The 18,714-nt window shown below is 38.9% G+C and overlaps 1 protein-coding gene across 4 annotated transcripts in view; it reads right to left on the bottom strand.

Annotated features, from left to right (window-relative positions):
- The window catches only part of VPS35L (VPS35 endosomal protein sorting factor like), a 157,991-nt gene that overhangs the window by 35,645 nt on the left and 103,632 nt on the right, over positions 1-18,714 (bottom strand). For all 4 annotated transcript variants that reach the window (XM_045848853.1, XM_045848851.1, XM_045848854.1 and 1 more), the window contains 7 exons: positions 15,794-15,856; positions 14,059-14,144; positions 12,857-12,937; positions 10,443-10,506; positions 7,582-7,680; positions 5,757-5,834; positions 4,881-4,995 (listed from right to left, as the gene is read on the bottom strand). In XM_045848853.1, the coding sequence (XP_045704809.1) occupies positions 4,881-4,995; positions 5,757-5,834; positions 7,582-7,680; positions 10,443-10,506; positions 12,857-12,937; positions 14,059-14,144; positions 15,794-15,856 (586 nt within the window). The remainder of the gene's footprint in view (positions 1-4,880; positions 4,996-5,756; positions 5,835-7,581; positions 7,681-10,442; positions 10,507-12,856; positions 12,938-14,058; positions 14,145-15,793; positions 15,857-18,714) is intronic.

The following is an 18,714-nucleotide window of genomic DNA, read 5'->3' on the forward strand; positions in this document are numbered from 1 at the left end:
AAAGTAAAATTTAAATGGAGGGGAAGAGAATTCTACAGAAGGGAAAGCATTATTATTGATAATAACAAAAACTAGTCTTTTAACCTCTATTTTGCTTTAACTGTTTTATTGTTTCTACTTCATAGAAACTACAGATTTTTTATTTTCAGGATAATTCAGCAGATAAATCTTGAAACCAAGATCAGCTTTCCTGCAGATTGCTCAAGGTTTTGCATATGAGAATCAAGCTGGCTTTCAGAACTCTGAAACCAACGACCTGTCACTGTATATAGTTAATGCCTAAAACCCCACAGCATCTTTTTGTCATTAGAGAGACAGTCATAATCAGTTAGTGTTTACTGAGCAGTTACCGTACACCAGTGGGCCAAGTGCTCTTGTTATCACCAGTAGTTAGCTAATTATTAATAAAGAAAAGGGGAGCAAAGGGAATTAGACACTGAGCTTAATAAATTGGGGAGCATGAGCCTGTCTGCTTCACCAGGAAGCTACAACTTCACACCCCAGGGGATCATAGCATTGCTCCACCAAGGGGATTAACACTCTTCCCTTACTTACTCTAATACTGGAATGTTGGGGGAGTCCACAGGGGAAGGTGCTTGACCATGGAGGCCTGTCAGTCTGACTAGGGGATGAACCCATCAAAAAGCCCCCAAAAGCTTGAAAATTTGATTGGTTCTTTTGAAAAAGCACCTGGTTCATCCGAAACCCAAGCTAATTCCAGGGGAACAAAGAAGTGCGAGCAAGCGCGCTCCCTCTCGCCCTCGCTCCCTCTCTCATTTGCCTTGTGTGTTCTTTCACACATCCTTTTGCCTAGGGCCCACAGTAGACTGTGTGGACTCCAAAAGAACTAATTTTTAATATGAAGCAGATACTCTGAACCCTGGCTATTATTTTGGCCTTGCTAAAAATACAGTTGAACTTTTTCCATGGTGGAATGGAGAAAGATGGAAAATTGGAAACCCAGGAGGTAGCTTCTATTTCCACCCAAATAAACCAAAGCACACCACAATCTCCCATGCATGGATCTTTGTAATGCTTTCCTTGTGATCCCAAGGAAGAGCCTCATTTCCACTGACAACAGTCTCAGTACTCATTTAATCTGCAACAGACATGTACCATTCTTCTCCAACTTTATAGATGGGGAAATTGAAGCACAAAAAGGCCAAATTGTCTCTGGGCATCCAGTTCACTGGGACCTCTGCATTTAGCAGAGTTGAAAGTCACTATTAATTAGGGCCTCATTCCAAAATACATCCAAATGCACCATTAAATCTCATACCTCAAAACCTTTCCTCAGGCCTTTGATTCTACTTGGAATGCCCTACCCCACATCCTCCTGATAAACATGTTTTTTAAGACCCACCTAAAACATTTCTTTACATTGTAAAACATTCTTCTTTCCGAGATTAGAAACTGTAAAGATAAAGGGACAAACATCGAAATATATTTTTAAAAAAAGCAAGAGAAGTTTTTCTTACTGTGGCTTGATAATAATCTTCCAGAAAGAATCACTGACAAACAAGGGCAAGAAGGTATCTAGTAAAGTGACTGAAGGAAAAGATAAACAGGTATATCCAGGCTACCTCTAGGTGCACATGACCAAATAACTGATTTGAAAGTCCTTTGTTTCCCCTAAATACTCAGGGGCAATGGTTAGTGACTATGGACAAAACCCCACAGACTACACTCTACCTGCCATACCATTGTATACAAATGACTTTGTACACACCACTGTGTACAAAGCTGTATATAAGCTTTCGTCAGCATTCCATACTGGGAGTTCAGCAGTTTATCTGTTGGGATAAACCCAGTCTTGGCAAAGCCACAGCCTGATACAACCCAAACTAAAGCCATGGAGGCCAGAAAATGAATCATGGAGGTGATATTTTATAACCAGCTGAGAGGGAGGATGTTTAGCAAGGCAAACAAAAAGAACTCATTTCCACAAGCTTCACTTCATTTATATTTAGCTTTGCCATTCTCAGTACTTAAATGTACTATTTACTTTGACCAGCAATTTCTGTGTGTGGCCTTCAGAAGAACAGTAACAGGTTACTAAGGTGTAGATAAAAAAGGGGCCGCACGCTAAACCTGATAAGCTCAGGGGAGACCTGTGTGGTGGACCTAAAGTAATGACATAAGATGGTCTAAAATTAAACTTTCTAGCTAACAGCATGTCATGGCATCTGCAGCTTACACTCCATTTCTAATTTGTAGGTGACACCAAATTCAGGCACTACCACAGGGTCAGCTATTCCTGAACTTTTAAGAGGGAACCAATTTATAAGACTTAAAATTCCTAACATCTGAACTAATTAATTAATCTAATCATTTTGCACATCAGGTTTTTGGTGGCAGCTGTTAATTTTTTCCCTTGTATCATGCTAGGTAGGTACTTTGGTAAGTTCCACATTTACCAACAAATAATGAGGACAGATGCCTGCTGTTGTGGGATTTGAGGCCCCAGTGGGGACAGGGTGTCAAGGCAGTAAGTAAACAAACACATACAATAAGAAAACATCAGGTCATGATAATCATGAGGCCAGCACAGATAATGATTCCCATCTCCTATCTACTCACTAAAAAAAGGCAAGGATCTGGAGGAAGATCCTTCTAGAAAGAGGGAACAGCAAGTGAAAAGCCTCTGAATCACTAGGCTGCTTAGTATGTTCAAAGAACAAAAAATAGCTGGCGTGGCTGAAAGTGGTATGAGATGAGGACAGAAGGCAGGCAGGCACCAGGTCTCGTGAGGACTTACAGGCAAGGTGTTTAGTTTAATTCCAAATGCACATTAGAGTCCCTAGGAGTCAAAACCAAAACCAAGGAGAGTTTGAAATGCTTCTTGGATAGCAATTATGTTGTTTTGTTTTGTTTTTTAATTTATTGATTGACTTTAGAGAGAGGAAGGAAGAGGGAGGTAGGGAAGGAGGAAGGAGTGAGAGAGGGAAGGGTAGAGAGTGAGAGAAATATTGATTTGTTGTTCCACTTATTTATGCATTCATTGGTTGATTCTTGTATTCCTAACAGGGGATCGAACCCACAACCTTGGCACATTGGAAAAATGCTCTAATGAACTGAGCTACCTGGCCAGGGCCAATAATCATGTTTGAAGACTTTGGTGCTCAGAGCTGCCCCAGATGAATCAAGATACAAATGCAAGTACTAGAACTTCCATGCTAAGGGCTAAAGAATGGGGAAGGACCACTCTCCAGCCAACCCAAAGTGTCCATCCAAACTAATGGCAGTAACTAGTGAGTTGCTAATCCTGGCATAAACTGTGACATCAGGTGGGAAATGGTGGGGGTAGACAACCACTGAAAGCATCAGTCCATCTCATACAATGCTAGAGAAATTCCCATAAACTTTGTTTTTTTTTTCCTTTTGAATATTTTCTTATTGTTGTTCAAGTATAGTTGTCTCCATTTCCCAAACAACATTCCCCGCCACACCAGTCATCCCCACTTCCCACCCTTGATCCTAACTCTTTGGTTTTGTACATGTGTCCTTTATACATGTTCCTGAACACCCTCTCCCCTTCCCTCGCCATTATCCCCTCCCACCTCCCCACCGGTTATTATCTGTTTGTTCTTAATTTCAATGTCACTGGTTATATTTTGCTCGCTTATTTGTTTTGTTGATTAGGTTCCACTGATAGGTGAGATCATATGGTATTTGTCTTTCACCACTTGGTTTATTTCACTTAGCATGACGCTCTCCAGATCCATCCATGCTGTTGCAAAGGGCAGGAGCTCCTTCTTTCTTTCTGAAGCCTTCTGATTGTTTGTACTGCACATACTTTCAGAGTGGCAAAAGGACATAGCCTTAGGTCAGGGGCTAAGTGCTGGGTCTTAAGCCATGCCCTCCTTCCTTAGTTTTCATACCTGAGAAATGGGGCACCAACAACAGGACTGGCCCCATATGGCTATCAGGAGGATTAAATATGACAAATGTGCAAAGGGTTAGCCATGTAACAAATGCTCCATAAATGACATCAGGATTTCTTTAAGTCTTTGTGTCTTTCTTTAAGCCTGCTGGATAGGAGCCTGCTGCTGGCCTACACTGTCCCAGGCAACAACAACATCCTGCAGCAAACACTGCTACCCTCTGCCTCAGGGCATTCTCTTTGCTCAAGTGATGAGCAGTCCCAAATGCCAAGAAGCTGATGGCTCAGAGCCAGTCCTTGGTCAATAACAGATGGAGTGGAGAGAGGGTAAATAACCTGTCTTCCCCACTTCTCAGGAAGCCATTAGACACTCCCTCCCAGAGGCCCCCAGTGAAAATGGACCTCAGTTGCTCCCAGCAGTAAGTTGACCACTAGTGTCCCCTTTGCTGGCTTCCTTTCCTTCCCCCTCTAACCTCCCCACCACTCTACTAATACTGGTGGGGATCACCTCCCAAATAAACCACTTACACCTAGCACAGAAATGGGTCTTGAGCAGAACTGTCATCCCTAACAGCAAGCTGTAGACAGTATTCATTCTATACTCACTAGATTTTACTTGTTGTCTTTCTGGGGTTTCAAATATAGAAACATCATCAACAATAAACATGAATTTGCTGTGATAAAGCAGTCCTAACATCTAAAATTCTCTAGGTATGCTTAGCCATGGATGTCTGAGCTGCCTGGGTTGGCCTACATGTGATAGATTTAAGATGGTCCTTCTATGAAAATAGCCACACTTTGTAATCTGACCCTAAATGTGTACATATCCAATATGCTTCCTATTAAAGAAACAGATTTAAAACTCATTATTCATTGATAACTTTTCTCCTCCTACATACATACCCACTTTCTCCCTACATACTCCCCACATACCCCGTGCTAAGTCAGCTTTCCTAAGCAGCCACAGATGCCTGAGAGGAGGGGCTGATGGGCTTACCTTGGGAGAGGCACTGATTGGCCAAGGCCACCTGACCCGAATGCAGGTAGAGATTGAGGCGTGTGAAGATGCCCACCAGGGATGGGATGGTGATGAAGCAATAGGCAACACAGGCCTGGAGAGAGCGGAAAATCACAGGAGGTCACCTGGCAAGGCCATCACTGCAAATTAGGACTCCTGTTTTCACCTAACATCTATTTTCAAGCAAAACCACTGAAAATAATTTCCCCATTCCAAGCCCCATTTTCCCCCTCTTATCTCTGCTGTATCAGTCTCTTCGGGAGGAGAGAGGCAAGAAGAGTAATGGTGTATGAAAAATAAATCCTTAACTATCATTGATGAAAGTAAATAGGTAACACCTAATAATGATTAAGTTAAAAAGCAGCTGTTTAAACCAATTACTTTTAAAAATGGAGGTCATGAGAAGTTCCTACAAAGAGTTTGAGGTAGTTGAGTAGAAAGGATGAGATAAAAAGGTATCTTAAACCCAAGCTGGGATGCTGTTTTATTGTTACCTTTTGCATAGAATTTCATTTTTGAAAATGTGGATTGTGTTGCTTTGATAAAATTTTGAGTGGTACACTCAAGAAGCTTCAATTTTATTTCAAAATTGGGAACTGATCAATAGGGAAAAAAGGTATTAGACCTTCCAGATACAGATACAACTGTAGAGATAATTGAGCTGGCACACAAAACCCAAACCCATCCCTCAACCACCTTACAATAATTTGTATCAAAATTCAGGCTCCTCTGATCATTTCTTTTGGAAGCATTAAGAAAACTGGTCACTCCATAGACATGCAAGGGAAAATTAATCTTAAATTTCAAAGAGCCCACTATAGTTCAAAGTCTGTGAGTCTTATCTCTAGAACATACCCGGACAAAGGCAGCCGTTTTTCTGGAGTGATTCCCCTTCATTACTTTTCTTGTTTCCATTGCTAACCGGTTCACACTCTAGATTTGTTAATAAGTAAAACAGAAAAGGTAATGGTTTATGTATTCCACAGAGATTTGAACATGAACTACATACAATTCAATGAGAACCACCTAAGTGAGATCAAGACTGGTTATCATTGAACCCTGAAATGCCAAAGGGGTCATCAGGGGTGATTCAATCTGGGCTATAGCAAACATCTGCAAGAGCACAGACTGAAAGGCACTTACTGAGTTAGTCATGCCTATGCACTGGCATTATAAAGGACCATTTTCTGGTTTAATGGACAGCTAGGATTCACTTACTCCATTTTTAGAAACTCCATACGGTAAGCTTAAGATCTTAAATTTCTTAACAGAAACCTCCAAATCTGAGAGTAAACCAGCCAAATCAGCTATGAAATACTAACAACAACCATAAGAAAGGCAATAATAATAGCCACATCATCACTGACAGCATACCAGAGGCTGTTCAAAGAACTGGACATTCATTACCTCATTTAGTCCTATGAGGTGAGTACTGTTACCTCTCCTGTCTTAGCTCTTAAGTTTATTAATGCTCCATACCTGATAACCAGCCAACAAATATATAAAAAAAGCTACTCTTCTTGAATTTACATGAGATAATTTAAGAGCCTTTGGGAATCTGTCCACAGATAGGAAAAGTTTAGACCTACGGTTCCCAAATGTATACTGTGAAACCTTAGGGTATTAGGCAATCTCACAGAGGAACCTTTTGTTTTATTTAAATAAAAAAACACAGCTATGTTCAATTCAATTGTTCAGCATGAGGAAAAGCACTGTTGTGGGCGGCTTAGATTCAACACTGGACTACATTACATTCTTTGTAGTGATATTGTATCATCACACAACTGGGTTTTGGAAATTGCTCGATAAAAAGCAAGTGCTGTGCAAAAGTCAATGTGGACCAGAAAATAAGAGTAGAAAAGACAGGTAGTCAACCTGACTCCAAGGTTTGAGAAGTTGTGCAGTGTCCAAACAGGTGCCCAGAAATTATGGTCATTTAAGAATGCAATGTGTGTGTGTGTGTGTGTGTGTGTGTATTTTTTTCCCTGGCTGGTGTATCTCAGTGGGTTGAGTGTGGGCTTGCAAGCCAAAGGGTCGCTGGTTTAGTTCCCAGTTGGGACACATGCCTGGGTTGCAAGCCAAGTCCCACATGAGGGAGTGAGCAAGAGGCAACCACACATTGACGTTTGTCTCCCTCTTTCTCCTTTGCTTCCCTCATGTCTAAAAATAAATAAATAAAATAAATAAAAATTTAAAACATGATTTTTCTTTCAATTTATGTATATGTTTTAAAGGGCTATCAAGTTGTTAGAGCATAAATACTTAAGATGCTTGAGATTAACTTCTTAATAAACAGAGATGTTACTTATTTCTTTTAACATGGGGATACCATAAAAAGTTACTGAAAGGGGCCATGATCCAAGGAAGCTGTAACTCTGATTAGGCAACAAGACACCCGAGGTTAGTATTTCTATAAACTTAGTAATCAGTGCTCCTCACAAATTCTATGCTGTTGGCATGCAGGAGTGAGAATAAACAAATTTCAGAGAAAAAGAGGTCAATAAAAGCCATTCAAAGACTTCAGCAAAGCTGCAGATTTCATTGACCTTTGAGAAAAAAACTTTCATACATCAGGAACAGAACAACATGGGGCTAGAAAAATCCCAGATCAAAACTGGTGCCTGGCATATAAATGCCAAATATTTACTGAAAGAACAAATGAATGAATGAAAAGCCTTACGTGAATCAATTGTACAAGAACAGGTTCCAGATTGCAAAACATCGACCTGGCCTCCACATAAAAACTAAGCTGTTGTTCAAAATCACGACCAAAGGAAACCTAGAATCAAAGAGAGAGATGCCAACAATGTTATTTCTAGACAACTGTGAGCACACAATTGAAAAAGTTTTTCTTGAGCTCTGTGGGGTCAGGAAGGTGCTGTGATGACAAATCACCAAAGATTCCCTAGATATGGATGAGTGGAAAGGGTATGCAAGCACATACACACATACGCTCAATGGAATATACTTTAAGTAGACTTTACAATACTTCATCCAATATAGTGCTAAAATATTACTATCGTTACCTCACTGTTATGACATGGGCACTGCAGTAAAACATGAGAAGGCCAAAGGGTATACAAGGCAGAACCACCCCCCCAAAAAAACCAGAATTTTCTTCTGGAGGGCAGGCCCCTTGTAGTATAGGATTCTTCTGCTAGGTGAGCGTTCTAGGAGCCCATCTATATCAGTGTACCGGCTGGTGTTATTATGAGAGGTTGTGTTTGACATCAGTGAATTTTTTTGAAGACTCCTTCAACATGTTTGTCCATTTCATGATGGGTAATTTACAAATGTGGCTGCTCACACCACACAGAGAGTTCAGCAGTTTTTGACCAGAAATAGCATGACCCCCAGGCCCCATACTCTCTATTCACCCAATCTCACCCTGAACAACTCCTTTTTGTTTTCCTAGATGCAAAAAGTCCTCAAAGGGAAATGTTTTCTACAAGTGGAAAAGGTGAAACAAAAAAACTGCAGAAGCACTAAAAGGCATCAAAATTGACAAGCTCAAAAAATGTTTTGAGCTGTGAAAAAGTCTCAATAAGTGTATTGCATCAAGTGGAGAGTACTTTGAAGTTGACTAAAGTTTAAATATATAAGAATAAATACACAATTTTTTAATAAATAAATTCTGTTTTGGGGGGTCCTCCCTCATAAAACAGAATCTCAAAATATAAATAGGATTTCCCGGCTGGAAAGAGATCACTGGGAAGGAAATGATGGAATTTTGTCAGCTATGGCCTTTTCACAGAACATAAATTTGGATACTGGGAGCCATTTGTCAGAAAGGTTTCTATAATAAAGGTCACACCTTTCTGCTTCTTGATGGGGTTTCCAACCTCAGCAGATCACTGGTGGCTGCCAGAGCCACAAATGGAATTTTCTCCATCATTAAAGATCCGTTCTTCTATTTCTTCAAATTTATGAATAGCTGGTTAGTAGGACAAACTTATTGTTACAGCAATCATTTGTGTCCAGAAGAGATTTAACATTGCTATTTTCACTATAGCCATCAGGTTCTACATCTTATTCCCTCATATTCTTTTCCATTACAATGTAGCAGCTTTCAGACAAAGCTATAAAAAGATAAATACCACACAATCAGTATATCAATCAAGGGCACAGGAGATGCACCTGGTAAGAGCCAAATGCACATTTCCTAATGGAAACTGAATTTTCACTAAAATTGGTATTTTACCCACAGAGTTTGGCGAATGGTTCAACTGGCCCCTGTTATTGAATGAGTCACATTTCCTAGGTTATTTTCGAAGTGATCTAACTATTTTCATTTCAGTCAGCTTTTGTTTTGACATGAATATTAAAACAGAGGATACTGGCAGCAGCAGGTATTTAGCTTTACACACCAAGAATAAAAGTAGAGGCTGTTCTGGCCAGGATGGTAAGGTAGGTTGTTCCCAAAGAAGGATGCATTAATCCCTCCCATTCTGCTGCTCATGTCACAGAGCTTCTTCTTACTGAGACAAACAGATGAGTCGGACAGTAGTTGGCTTTCCTTCTCCTACAAGGGGCTGTTCCTGTGACTCACTATGATTTTTGAACCTAACCTTTAAAAGACCCTGCAGCTTCTATTTTCACCCTCACCACAGAAGGCAAGCTGTGACAACTAAATAATGAGAGAACAGTGAAAAGAAAGAGGTCACAAGGATCAGAAATGAGACACCTGAACCAGCACCAAGGCCCCGGACACAGTCCTAGTCCTGCCACAAGGAGTAGTAGCCTAGATATCCAACCAACTGACAGAATTGTAAGAATTACAAAAACCACAGTTACTTAAAGCCACTAAGATCTGGGGTAAGTTGTTTTGCATTGATGGGTAACTCAGACAAATGGAGAGTGGACACTCAGCACTGTGTACCCAGCCTTGCTTTTACCATTGATAAGCAGCACATCAGGTGTTTCAGGGAGCATACCCTACCAGGTCCCTGTGATTTGGATTGTGCATATGTCTCCCTGACTAGCCAATCAGTGTGTTTGCTCTTCGTCAGAGCAGCAATTTATTTAGGGATAAGGCCAGTGATCCAAATTAATCCAAAGGGAAATAATCCTGGGACTTCTGCTGAAGCCCTTCCTGCTGGGCTACAGAGCTGGAAGAAATAGAAACCCTGAGCTCTCGTGGGGAATGAGCCTGCCTGGAAGGACACCAAGAGAGCAGAAAAATGAGCCAAAGAAACACAGATGGAAGGCCCCAAGGACACTACAGAGACCCTGAGTCCAGCTGCTCCTCTGAAGGGTTCCATTCCTGGACGTTTTGTCACATGAGCCATTAAGTCTCCCTTCCTGCCCCACTTTTGTTTTTCTTCCTTAAGGCAGTTTTTTTTGTTTTTGTTTTTGTTTTTTTTTTTTTGCTCCCTTTGCTACAGAGGAGTGATGGTTAATGTAAGATGTTTTCTAATTCCATCTTATTTCTATACAAATGAAAAGCACCAGGGAACGTAATGCTAATTGCTCCCACCAGAGTGAAAATAAACAATTACATCACATTTCCAATTGCACTAACACTCCTTCCTCAACACTTACCATTTTTATAAATCCATTAATCAAATATGCCAGCATTCTTTTCTCATCCTCAAGAGTGAGTGCACTAAAATCAATAATTGTACATAATTAACAATGGGGTAATAAATGAGTTTCTAAAATATATATATGTATAAACTAAGCAATTTAACAGGCAGGAACATTTTGCTTTTTCTAGATTTAAAAGTGTTTCACATCTCTCTCAAAGATGCTATTCTCAAAATATATTTACTAATAGCAAAAAAGAAGGTAACATGTTCTCCTTTGGAATTTGGGCAGAAAGGTCTCACTTCGAATGTTACAATTCAGAGAACTTTTGTTCAACATGATAAAAAATTGTAAACAGGCAGTAAAGTTGAAAAAATTTTTGTAGTGAGCACCAACCACCAAGATCCTACCAATTATCATTTTATAATATTTACTTTACCACATAACTATCCAATCCCTCTCCATCCAACAACTCATCTTATTTTGGGGATGGGTCTTAAGGTAAATCACCGATCTCAGTTGCCTTTATTTTATAGCAAATTTAATATAAACACTGGGTTGGCCAAAGAGTTTGTTTAGTTTTTTCTGTATGACAGCCCTAGGAGTGCTTAGTTGTCTTTAACTTCATTTGAAACAATTTTATTAGACTGTATTCCGACGGCTGTCACATCAGCATGCACTTAAAAAAAAAACATCGAAATTGGTGAATTTTTGTTCAGCCATTTTAATACAGAAGATGGAAGAAGATACCCAACATTTTTGGCGCGTTATGCTTTATTATTTCAAGGAAGGTAAAAACACAAGTGAAACACAAAAACATATTTGTGCAGTATATGGAGAAGGGGCTGTGACTGACTGAATATATCAAAATGGTTTGCGAAGTGTCTTGATACTACTGATATTGTGGCCAAATAATTCTTTGCTGTGGGGCTGTCTTATGCATTAGACAATGTTTATTTAGCAGCACTCCTGGCCTCTACCCACTGGAAGCCAATAGTTGACATACTCCAAATATCCAAATCAAGAAGGTTATGGTGAAAATGAAAAATGTGTCTTTTATTTTGTGGAAAAAAACTAAACGGACTCTTTGGCCAACTCAATATATATAAGAAAATGTTTAAGAGCCCACAGAAAACAGGAACTAAGTTTTTTGTTTATTGGTTTGTTCTAGGGAAGGTAAGTATGGCAGAGACTGCATAACATCCTCCTATACACTCAGTCTCCTTCATTCTCTGAAATGACATTTCCTAGTCTTCTTTGCATCTAGGTATGGACACATGACAGTTCCAGCCAATGGGATGGGAATGCAAGTGATTTATAAGCCTTCCCAATTTTGTCCCTAAAAGAAAGCTACTGCCCTCCAATGCCTGCAGGCTGTAATATGGACATGGTCAAATTAAGCCAGCTTCTACCATGAAGATAAGCATAACACCCCAGAGGGATGGCGAAGCAACAAGAGACAAAGAACCTGAGTTCCCTGTATGATGTTCTAAAATAGAGCTACCTTACCTCCACCATCTGGTCTCAAAAATCTATCAAGAGAGAAGTAAACCTATTTTATTTAGGCCAAAAACCAATATCCTACTAATACAAGTGCCTTTCTGGGTGTTTTCTGTGCCTTTATCTTTATTTTTGTACAACTAAATCTATTGGTTCCATTTATTATAGAAAGTTTCAATATTTTGATTTGTATAATACCCATGAGGTTGACAGCACGAAGTCTTGAAATTAAAGATTCTAAAATTCAGGGGACAAAAAAGAAATATAATTCATCTTATTGACAGTTAAATGCTAAAACAATTTCTCAAGGTTTATAATATTTTCCAGTGACTCAAGCTGCTTATTTAAAAATTCTTTAGACACTAAAATTTCAGTGACACATAAGCAGGAATTGCCTTAAGTGTAGTCAAATGGAAACCTGTGGTGGGGGGAAAAAGGCTAGAAAGTAAAGGAGTAATAATTTGGTCTTTGATCCAAAGGTAAGGACAGTAGGTGGATCTGAGCCTCAAATATACTAAACAAATAAAGTCATTCATGTAAAGAGTATGAGCAATTGCAGTTTATTTAAATGATTGGTAAATAATGAGAAAAAAATTTAAAGGCTATGTTGTTGAATGTTTGATTTCATTGTTATACTATCTGTTGCTATCAGAACTCTCTTGGAGACAGGGAGTTTAAGTTCACTTGGATGGAACCAGCCTTTTTCTCCCAACTGAAATTCCTTTGTAAAAACATCTGCCATTTCATTTTATCAGGTTACCCTTAGCCCCCCTCTTCTCCTAGACTGGAAAGTCCTCGTAAGCAAGAATCTTAATAGTCCCCATAAAATATTATTATTCGCGGTGGCAGCTTAAAGCAGTAATTCCCTTATGTACTATGTGGTATTAAGACCCAATCCATTTTACATTTCAGCCTTGAGTGTAACTTACTTCACAGAGTCATGCATGGTCTTGCAAACATGCAAAAGGGCATTCAGAATGACGGGATCTTTGGTGGGCTCTTTCTGATGCCTAAGAGACATTTAAAGATAATGGTAAGAGCTATATCTGCTGAGAACAATGAAAGCATGGACTTAGTTCTTATCTACTATACATATTTGAGAAACAAGTGATCCAATCAGTAATGATCACTACTAATGGGCAACTTCCTGGTTTTCTTTTAATTCTGTTTTCAACAAGTTTGCTGTTCTCCACATATTGTAACTTTTCGTAACTGCAAAATCCTGGTAAAACTGCTACATTTCCTAAGCCAGGTAAGAGCAAACCTATTTTGGGTTGTTTTTTAAAAAATTATGTTTCCTGAACTCTCTGAAGGGGTCCACAGCCTATCCACGACTGTGTTAGGTGGCCAAGAACACTTATTAACTGGGTTTTTCCAGTAACATAAAAGGACAAGCTCATCAAATAAACCTTTATGCAAGTAAAGTAAGCATATTTGTTCCAATCATATGGAATTAATCTTTTAGGAAGACAACATAAGGAATGCTTAAGACATACATTCAAGCAACATTTGTCTCAATTTTCCAAACTCTACATACTCAATATTTAAATTGACTTTAACTTAATCTTGTCCTAAAAAATAATATACATCAAATCATTGACGATAGTAGTTATATATTACCTAACATACTTTAAAATAAATATATAAATTTTAAAATAAAAATGAAAATCTCTCCTTAATGGACCACCTACAATTATTTCACATACCACCAGCAATACACAATAATGGGAAACAGATTTAATACCAAGAAAGGAACTAAACTTGAAAATGGATCATAAATTTACACATTGAAGATGTAAACCTTTCTAGCTCTGGTATCTTGATAAGTATGATTTTATTTTTAAATGCGGCTCCTTAACTAGTTTATCAATATATTGCTCCTTCCAAAAACACATAGGAGTAAAATGTAGCTCATGGTCAAGCCCCTGCTAATACTTAGGACTCTGTCTAAGCACTAGTTAAAAACTTTTATCGTGACTGCTCCTTTTATGTGGTTTTCCTCTCAATGTTATTTTAGGCATGAAATACATACACATGACTAAGCCCCAGAGTGCATAAACTGATTTCTTATCAACAGGTTTCACAAAGGCATTAGGAATTGAAGCTTCCGATTGCAATGTGTTACACTTACTTGATAAAAACTTCCATGATGCATTTGCAAACCTCAACCCGCACACTCTCTTTTTGGAACATGTCCAGAAATGGCAGAAATTTTTCCTAAAAATAAAAATACCACTGTACATGCAATTTCTACAAGTTATTGGAAGAAATCCATGAGTCATGTTTTTCTCTAAAGGTGAAAAGAGTTGTTTATATTTTGGGGCAGGTCAAATGAGGACTCAGCTGAAAGCAGGGAGATGACAGTGAGGTTTTACAAACTACTGCTAAGAAAACAACTTTCTCCTGCCCCAGAGATCAGGGCTGGGACCAGTTAACATTTGGCGAACCACCTCAGCAACATTTAGATGACCACAAGCTTTTCTGTGTAACAAAATGAAAACTAGGTGTCAGTCTTTTTACCATGGTATTGACAAGCAAAGAAGGACTGCCCTGGTGTTGGTGCCCTACACCAAAGAAAGGTTGATGTAGCTCAATGGATTGACTGTGGGTCTGAGAATAAAAGGGTTGCCAGTTCAATTCCCAGTCAGGGCACATGCCTGGGTTGCAGACCGGATCCCTAGTGGCGGGTACATCAGAAGCAACCACACATTGATGTTTCTCCCTGTCTTTCGCCTTCCCTTCCCCTTTCTCTAAAAAGCAATACCTAAAATCTTAAAAAAAAAAAAAAAGAAAAGAGAGAAGAGTCAGAGTTGTTCAGATTGTTCACAGAGTAGCCTCTTGCATCTTGGCTCTACATAGTGATTGTGTGATCTTTTAAGCAAGTTATGCCACTTTTTCCCGCATCAGTTTTCTAATCTGTAAACGGGGAATAGTAACTACTACTACTTCCCATTGGTGCTGTGAAAATATGAGGCAATGTACAGAAAGTTCCAGCACAGCTTAGACTGTGGAAAATGTCCAATAAATTACAGATTCTAGTTTTAAATAAACAAAAAACCAAAAACATACAGTCCTGTGAGTGTATATAAGTGGAAACCGGAAGAGGGCAGGGTGCCAGTGAAGAGAGAAGCTAAGGAAACAGAATGTCGCTATATACAGAATGACCTAGATTTGTACTGACCCAGTGCACTGCAGCAAACTTGAAAGGGTGTCTCAGAATTTTTTAACTTTTTGAGGGAAACATAATAAGTCTTAACTGTCAGACATTGAGATGAGTATTTTCTTTAAAAAATTATTTATGTATTTTTAGAGAGAGGGAAAGGGAGAAAGAAAGAGAAAGAGAGAAAGATCAATTGTTTGCTTCTCATAAGCTCCCAACCAGGAACCTGGCCCACAATCCAAGTCTGTTCTCTGACTGGGAATAGAACCAGCAACCTTTCAGTCTACAGAATGACATCCAACTCACTAAGCCACAACGGTTCAGGGCAAAACAACTATTATTTCATATTTTCAACATGAGATTGTGTGATAAAAAAGCAAGTATCATGTGAAAATAAATGAGGAAGAGGATGTCCACTTTGACTCCAAGATTTGAGAAGCTGTGTGGTGCCTAATTGGTGCATCTATACTATTAAATAATTAATGAATTAAAGATAATATTTTTCTTTCAGTCTATGCGCATTATATTTTCAAATGTTGATTATGTTGTGATGACATAAATACTTAAGTTGTTTAGACATAACTACTTTATAAAGGAACCATTAAGTATTTCTTTTGGCCTAGACACCCTGAAAAATTACTGAGACACTAAGACAACTTCTGACTCCGATGTAAGTTTCCAAAGATAATTAGGAAACATTACTTACCACTGTGAAAAGAACTGAGAAATCATGGAAGTGGGTAATCACTTTCTTAATTATTGACCGAAGCTGAAAAACAAAACAAAAAACACATCTTATTTAATAAAGAGTATTTTTTAAAAAACGCAACTCTTTCATAATTTGCAATCACATTACAAGAATGGACAGCTCAAGGGTTGGAGAATTATTAGGTAGGTTGAGCCACATCTCAGTCCAAGTTTGCCCATCTTATTCTGTACCTTGGGGAAACAGTGTCTCAGTCTTGATTCCTTCTTCAGTAAAATGGAAAGCAAAGCAGTATTTTGCTTATTGTGAGGATTAAAAGGGATGGTTCAGATAGAAGTATCTGTCCTTCAAAGCTCTCCATTAAAACCAGCTATGAATACTGAAGTAATGAACAAACATTTTCTATAGGCCATACAGTCAACACAACATGTGAACAAATGGGTGTGGCTGGGTTCCAATAAAACTTTTTATATAAAAATAGCTGGTGGGAGAGTTCCAACCAAGACGGAGGCATAGGAAGAAATGTTTTCCTTCCTTGTACATCCAAAAGAAGGATAACAACTAATTAAAAAAAAAATGAACAACCAGAACTTCTAGGAAGTCAAACTGCATGGAACTGTGACAACCAAGGAGTTAAAGAAACATTCATCCAGACCAGTGTGAGGGGGGTGGGTGGTGGAGATGGGCAGCCAGGCAGACAGAACTCACGGCAAGAGCAGCAGACCACGTGGGTAAGGTGGGTCTGGCTGACCAGGAAATTAAAGATTCAAAACCTCTAACTGTAAAATACTGTGAGGGTTGCAAAGGCAGGAGAAAATCCCAGCATCACAGGAGAGTTCCTTGGAAAGTGGGGCCACAGCAGAGTAAGAGAGCAGCATTGTTCCCTATCTGACCACTCCCCCACAGACAGCACTACAACGAGCAAAGAAGGTTGCCCCACCCTGGCAAATATCTAAGGCTTCACCCCTTACTACATAAAAGGTGCACCTAGAAAACGAAATATGGCCCAAATGAAAGAACAGATCAAAACTCCAAAAATAGAACTAAGTGATGAAGAGAGAGCCAACCTATCAGATGCAGAGTTTAAAACACTGGTAATCAGTATGCTCACAGAATTGATTGAGCTCAGTCACAAAATGAAGGAAGAAATGAAGGCTACACAAAGTGAAATAAAGCAAAATATACAGGGAACCAACACTGAGGAAAGGAAACCAGGACTAAGTCAACGATTTGGTAAAAAAATGAAGAAATAAACACCTTAATCGGAATAGAATGAAGAAACAAGAATTCAAAAAAATGAGAGGCTTAGGAACCTCTGGGACAACTTTAAGCACTCCAACATCTGAATCACAGGGGAGGCAGAAGAAGAAGAGGAAGAGCAAGATATTGAAAACTTATTTGAAAAAATAATAAAGGAAAAATTCCCCAATCTGGTCAAGGAAACAGACTTCTAGGAAGTCCAGGAAGCCCAGAGAATCCCAAAGAAATTGAACCCAAGGAGAAATAAACCAAGACACATCATAATTAAGTTACCCAAGATTAAAGATAAGAAGAGAATCTTAAAAGCAGCAAGAGGAAAGGAGACAATTACCTATAAATGAGTACCCGTAAGACTATCAGCTGATTTCTCAAAAGAAACCTTACAGGCAGGAAGGGGCTGGAATGAGGTGTTTGAAGTCATGAAAAGCAAGGACCTACATCCAAGATTACTCTATCCAGCAAAGCTATCAATTACAGTGAAAGGACAGATAAAATGCTTCCCAGATAAGGTCAAGTTAAAGGAGTTCAGCATTACCAAGCCCTTATTATAGGAAATGTTAAAGGGACTTATCTAAGAAATAGAAGGAGATCAAACTATGAACAGTAAAATGACAACAAACTCAACTATTAACAACTGAACCTAAAAAATAAAAACAAAAACTAGGCAAACAACTAGAAGAGGAACAGAATCACAGAAATAGAGATCACATGGAGGGTTATCAGTGGGGAGGGGGAGGCAGAAAATGGCAAAGGAGATACAGGGAATAAGAGGCATAAATGATAGGTACAAAATAGACAGGGGAAGGTTAAGAATAGCGTAGGAAATGGAGGAGCCAAAGAACTTATATGTACAACTCATGGATATGAACTAAGAGGGCAGATACTAGAGGGTGGAGGGCATAGGGCAGAGGGGGAATAAGGGGGGGAGAAATTGGGACAACTGTAATAGCATAATCAACAAAACATACTTAAAAAAATAACTGGTAGGCTACATAAAGCCAATGGGCTCTAATTTCTAGACCTCTCTTCTAGCCCATCATGACTGTGTTCCTTGATTGCTTCAGGCAAAAGGCCTGGACCATTTGCCAGTTGCGTCAAAGGCCACATTATTACCCAAGAATGGTGGTGCAGTCTGTAAAGTTGGCCCCAGATGCTCAGGTACTGTTGTCCACCACCCCTTGCCCAGAAACACACACGGTCTTGTTGCATTTCAAGGGCCTTGACAGAAGAGAACCAAGGAGCCTATTTTTCTAAATAAAATAGAACCCTGCAACCCTGGTTACTGTTAAGAAGAGAAAGTTTACTGACAAATAGTTTGTTCATACTAAAAATACTGCTGTTTAAATCATTTGCAAGGGAAATCGCTCATGATCTAAAACCAGAATTTTAAGAGGTACCATCCCATTTCATAATTAAGTAGCATTTTAGGTCAGTCAAACAAAAGGTTAAGATAGTACAATATTGTCTGGTGAAAAGTTTCTGAAACCTTATGCATAGAAACTAATCCCTTTAGAAGAGGAATTTTTAAAAAATACTTAAATACAATCACACATATTGTATTGCCTGATTTTAAAAAATAGGTTTTTATCAACATTTTACTATGAAAATGGTGAAATATAAAGAAACTCAAAAGACTATATAACAACACCCATTTATTTACT

This window comes from Phyllostomus hastatus, unplaced genomic scaffold, assembly GCF_019186645.2.
Source record: "Phyllostomus hastatus isolate PE091 unplaced genomic scaffold, TTU_PhHast_1.1 phas_contig_64, whole genome shotgun sequence".
Lineage (NCBI taxonomy): Eukaryota > Metazoa > Chordata > Mammalia > Chiroptera > Phyllostomidae > Phyllostomus > Phyllostomus hastatus.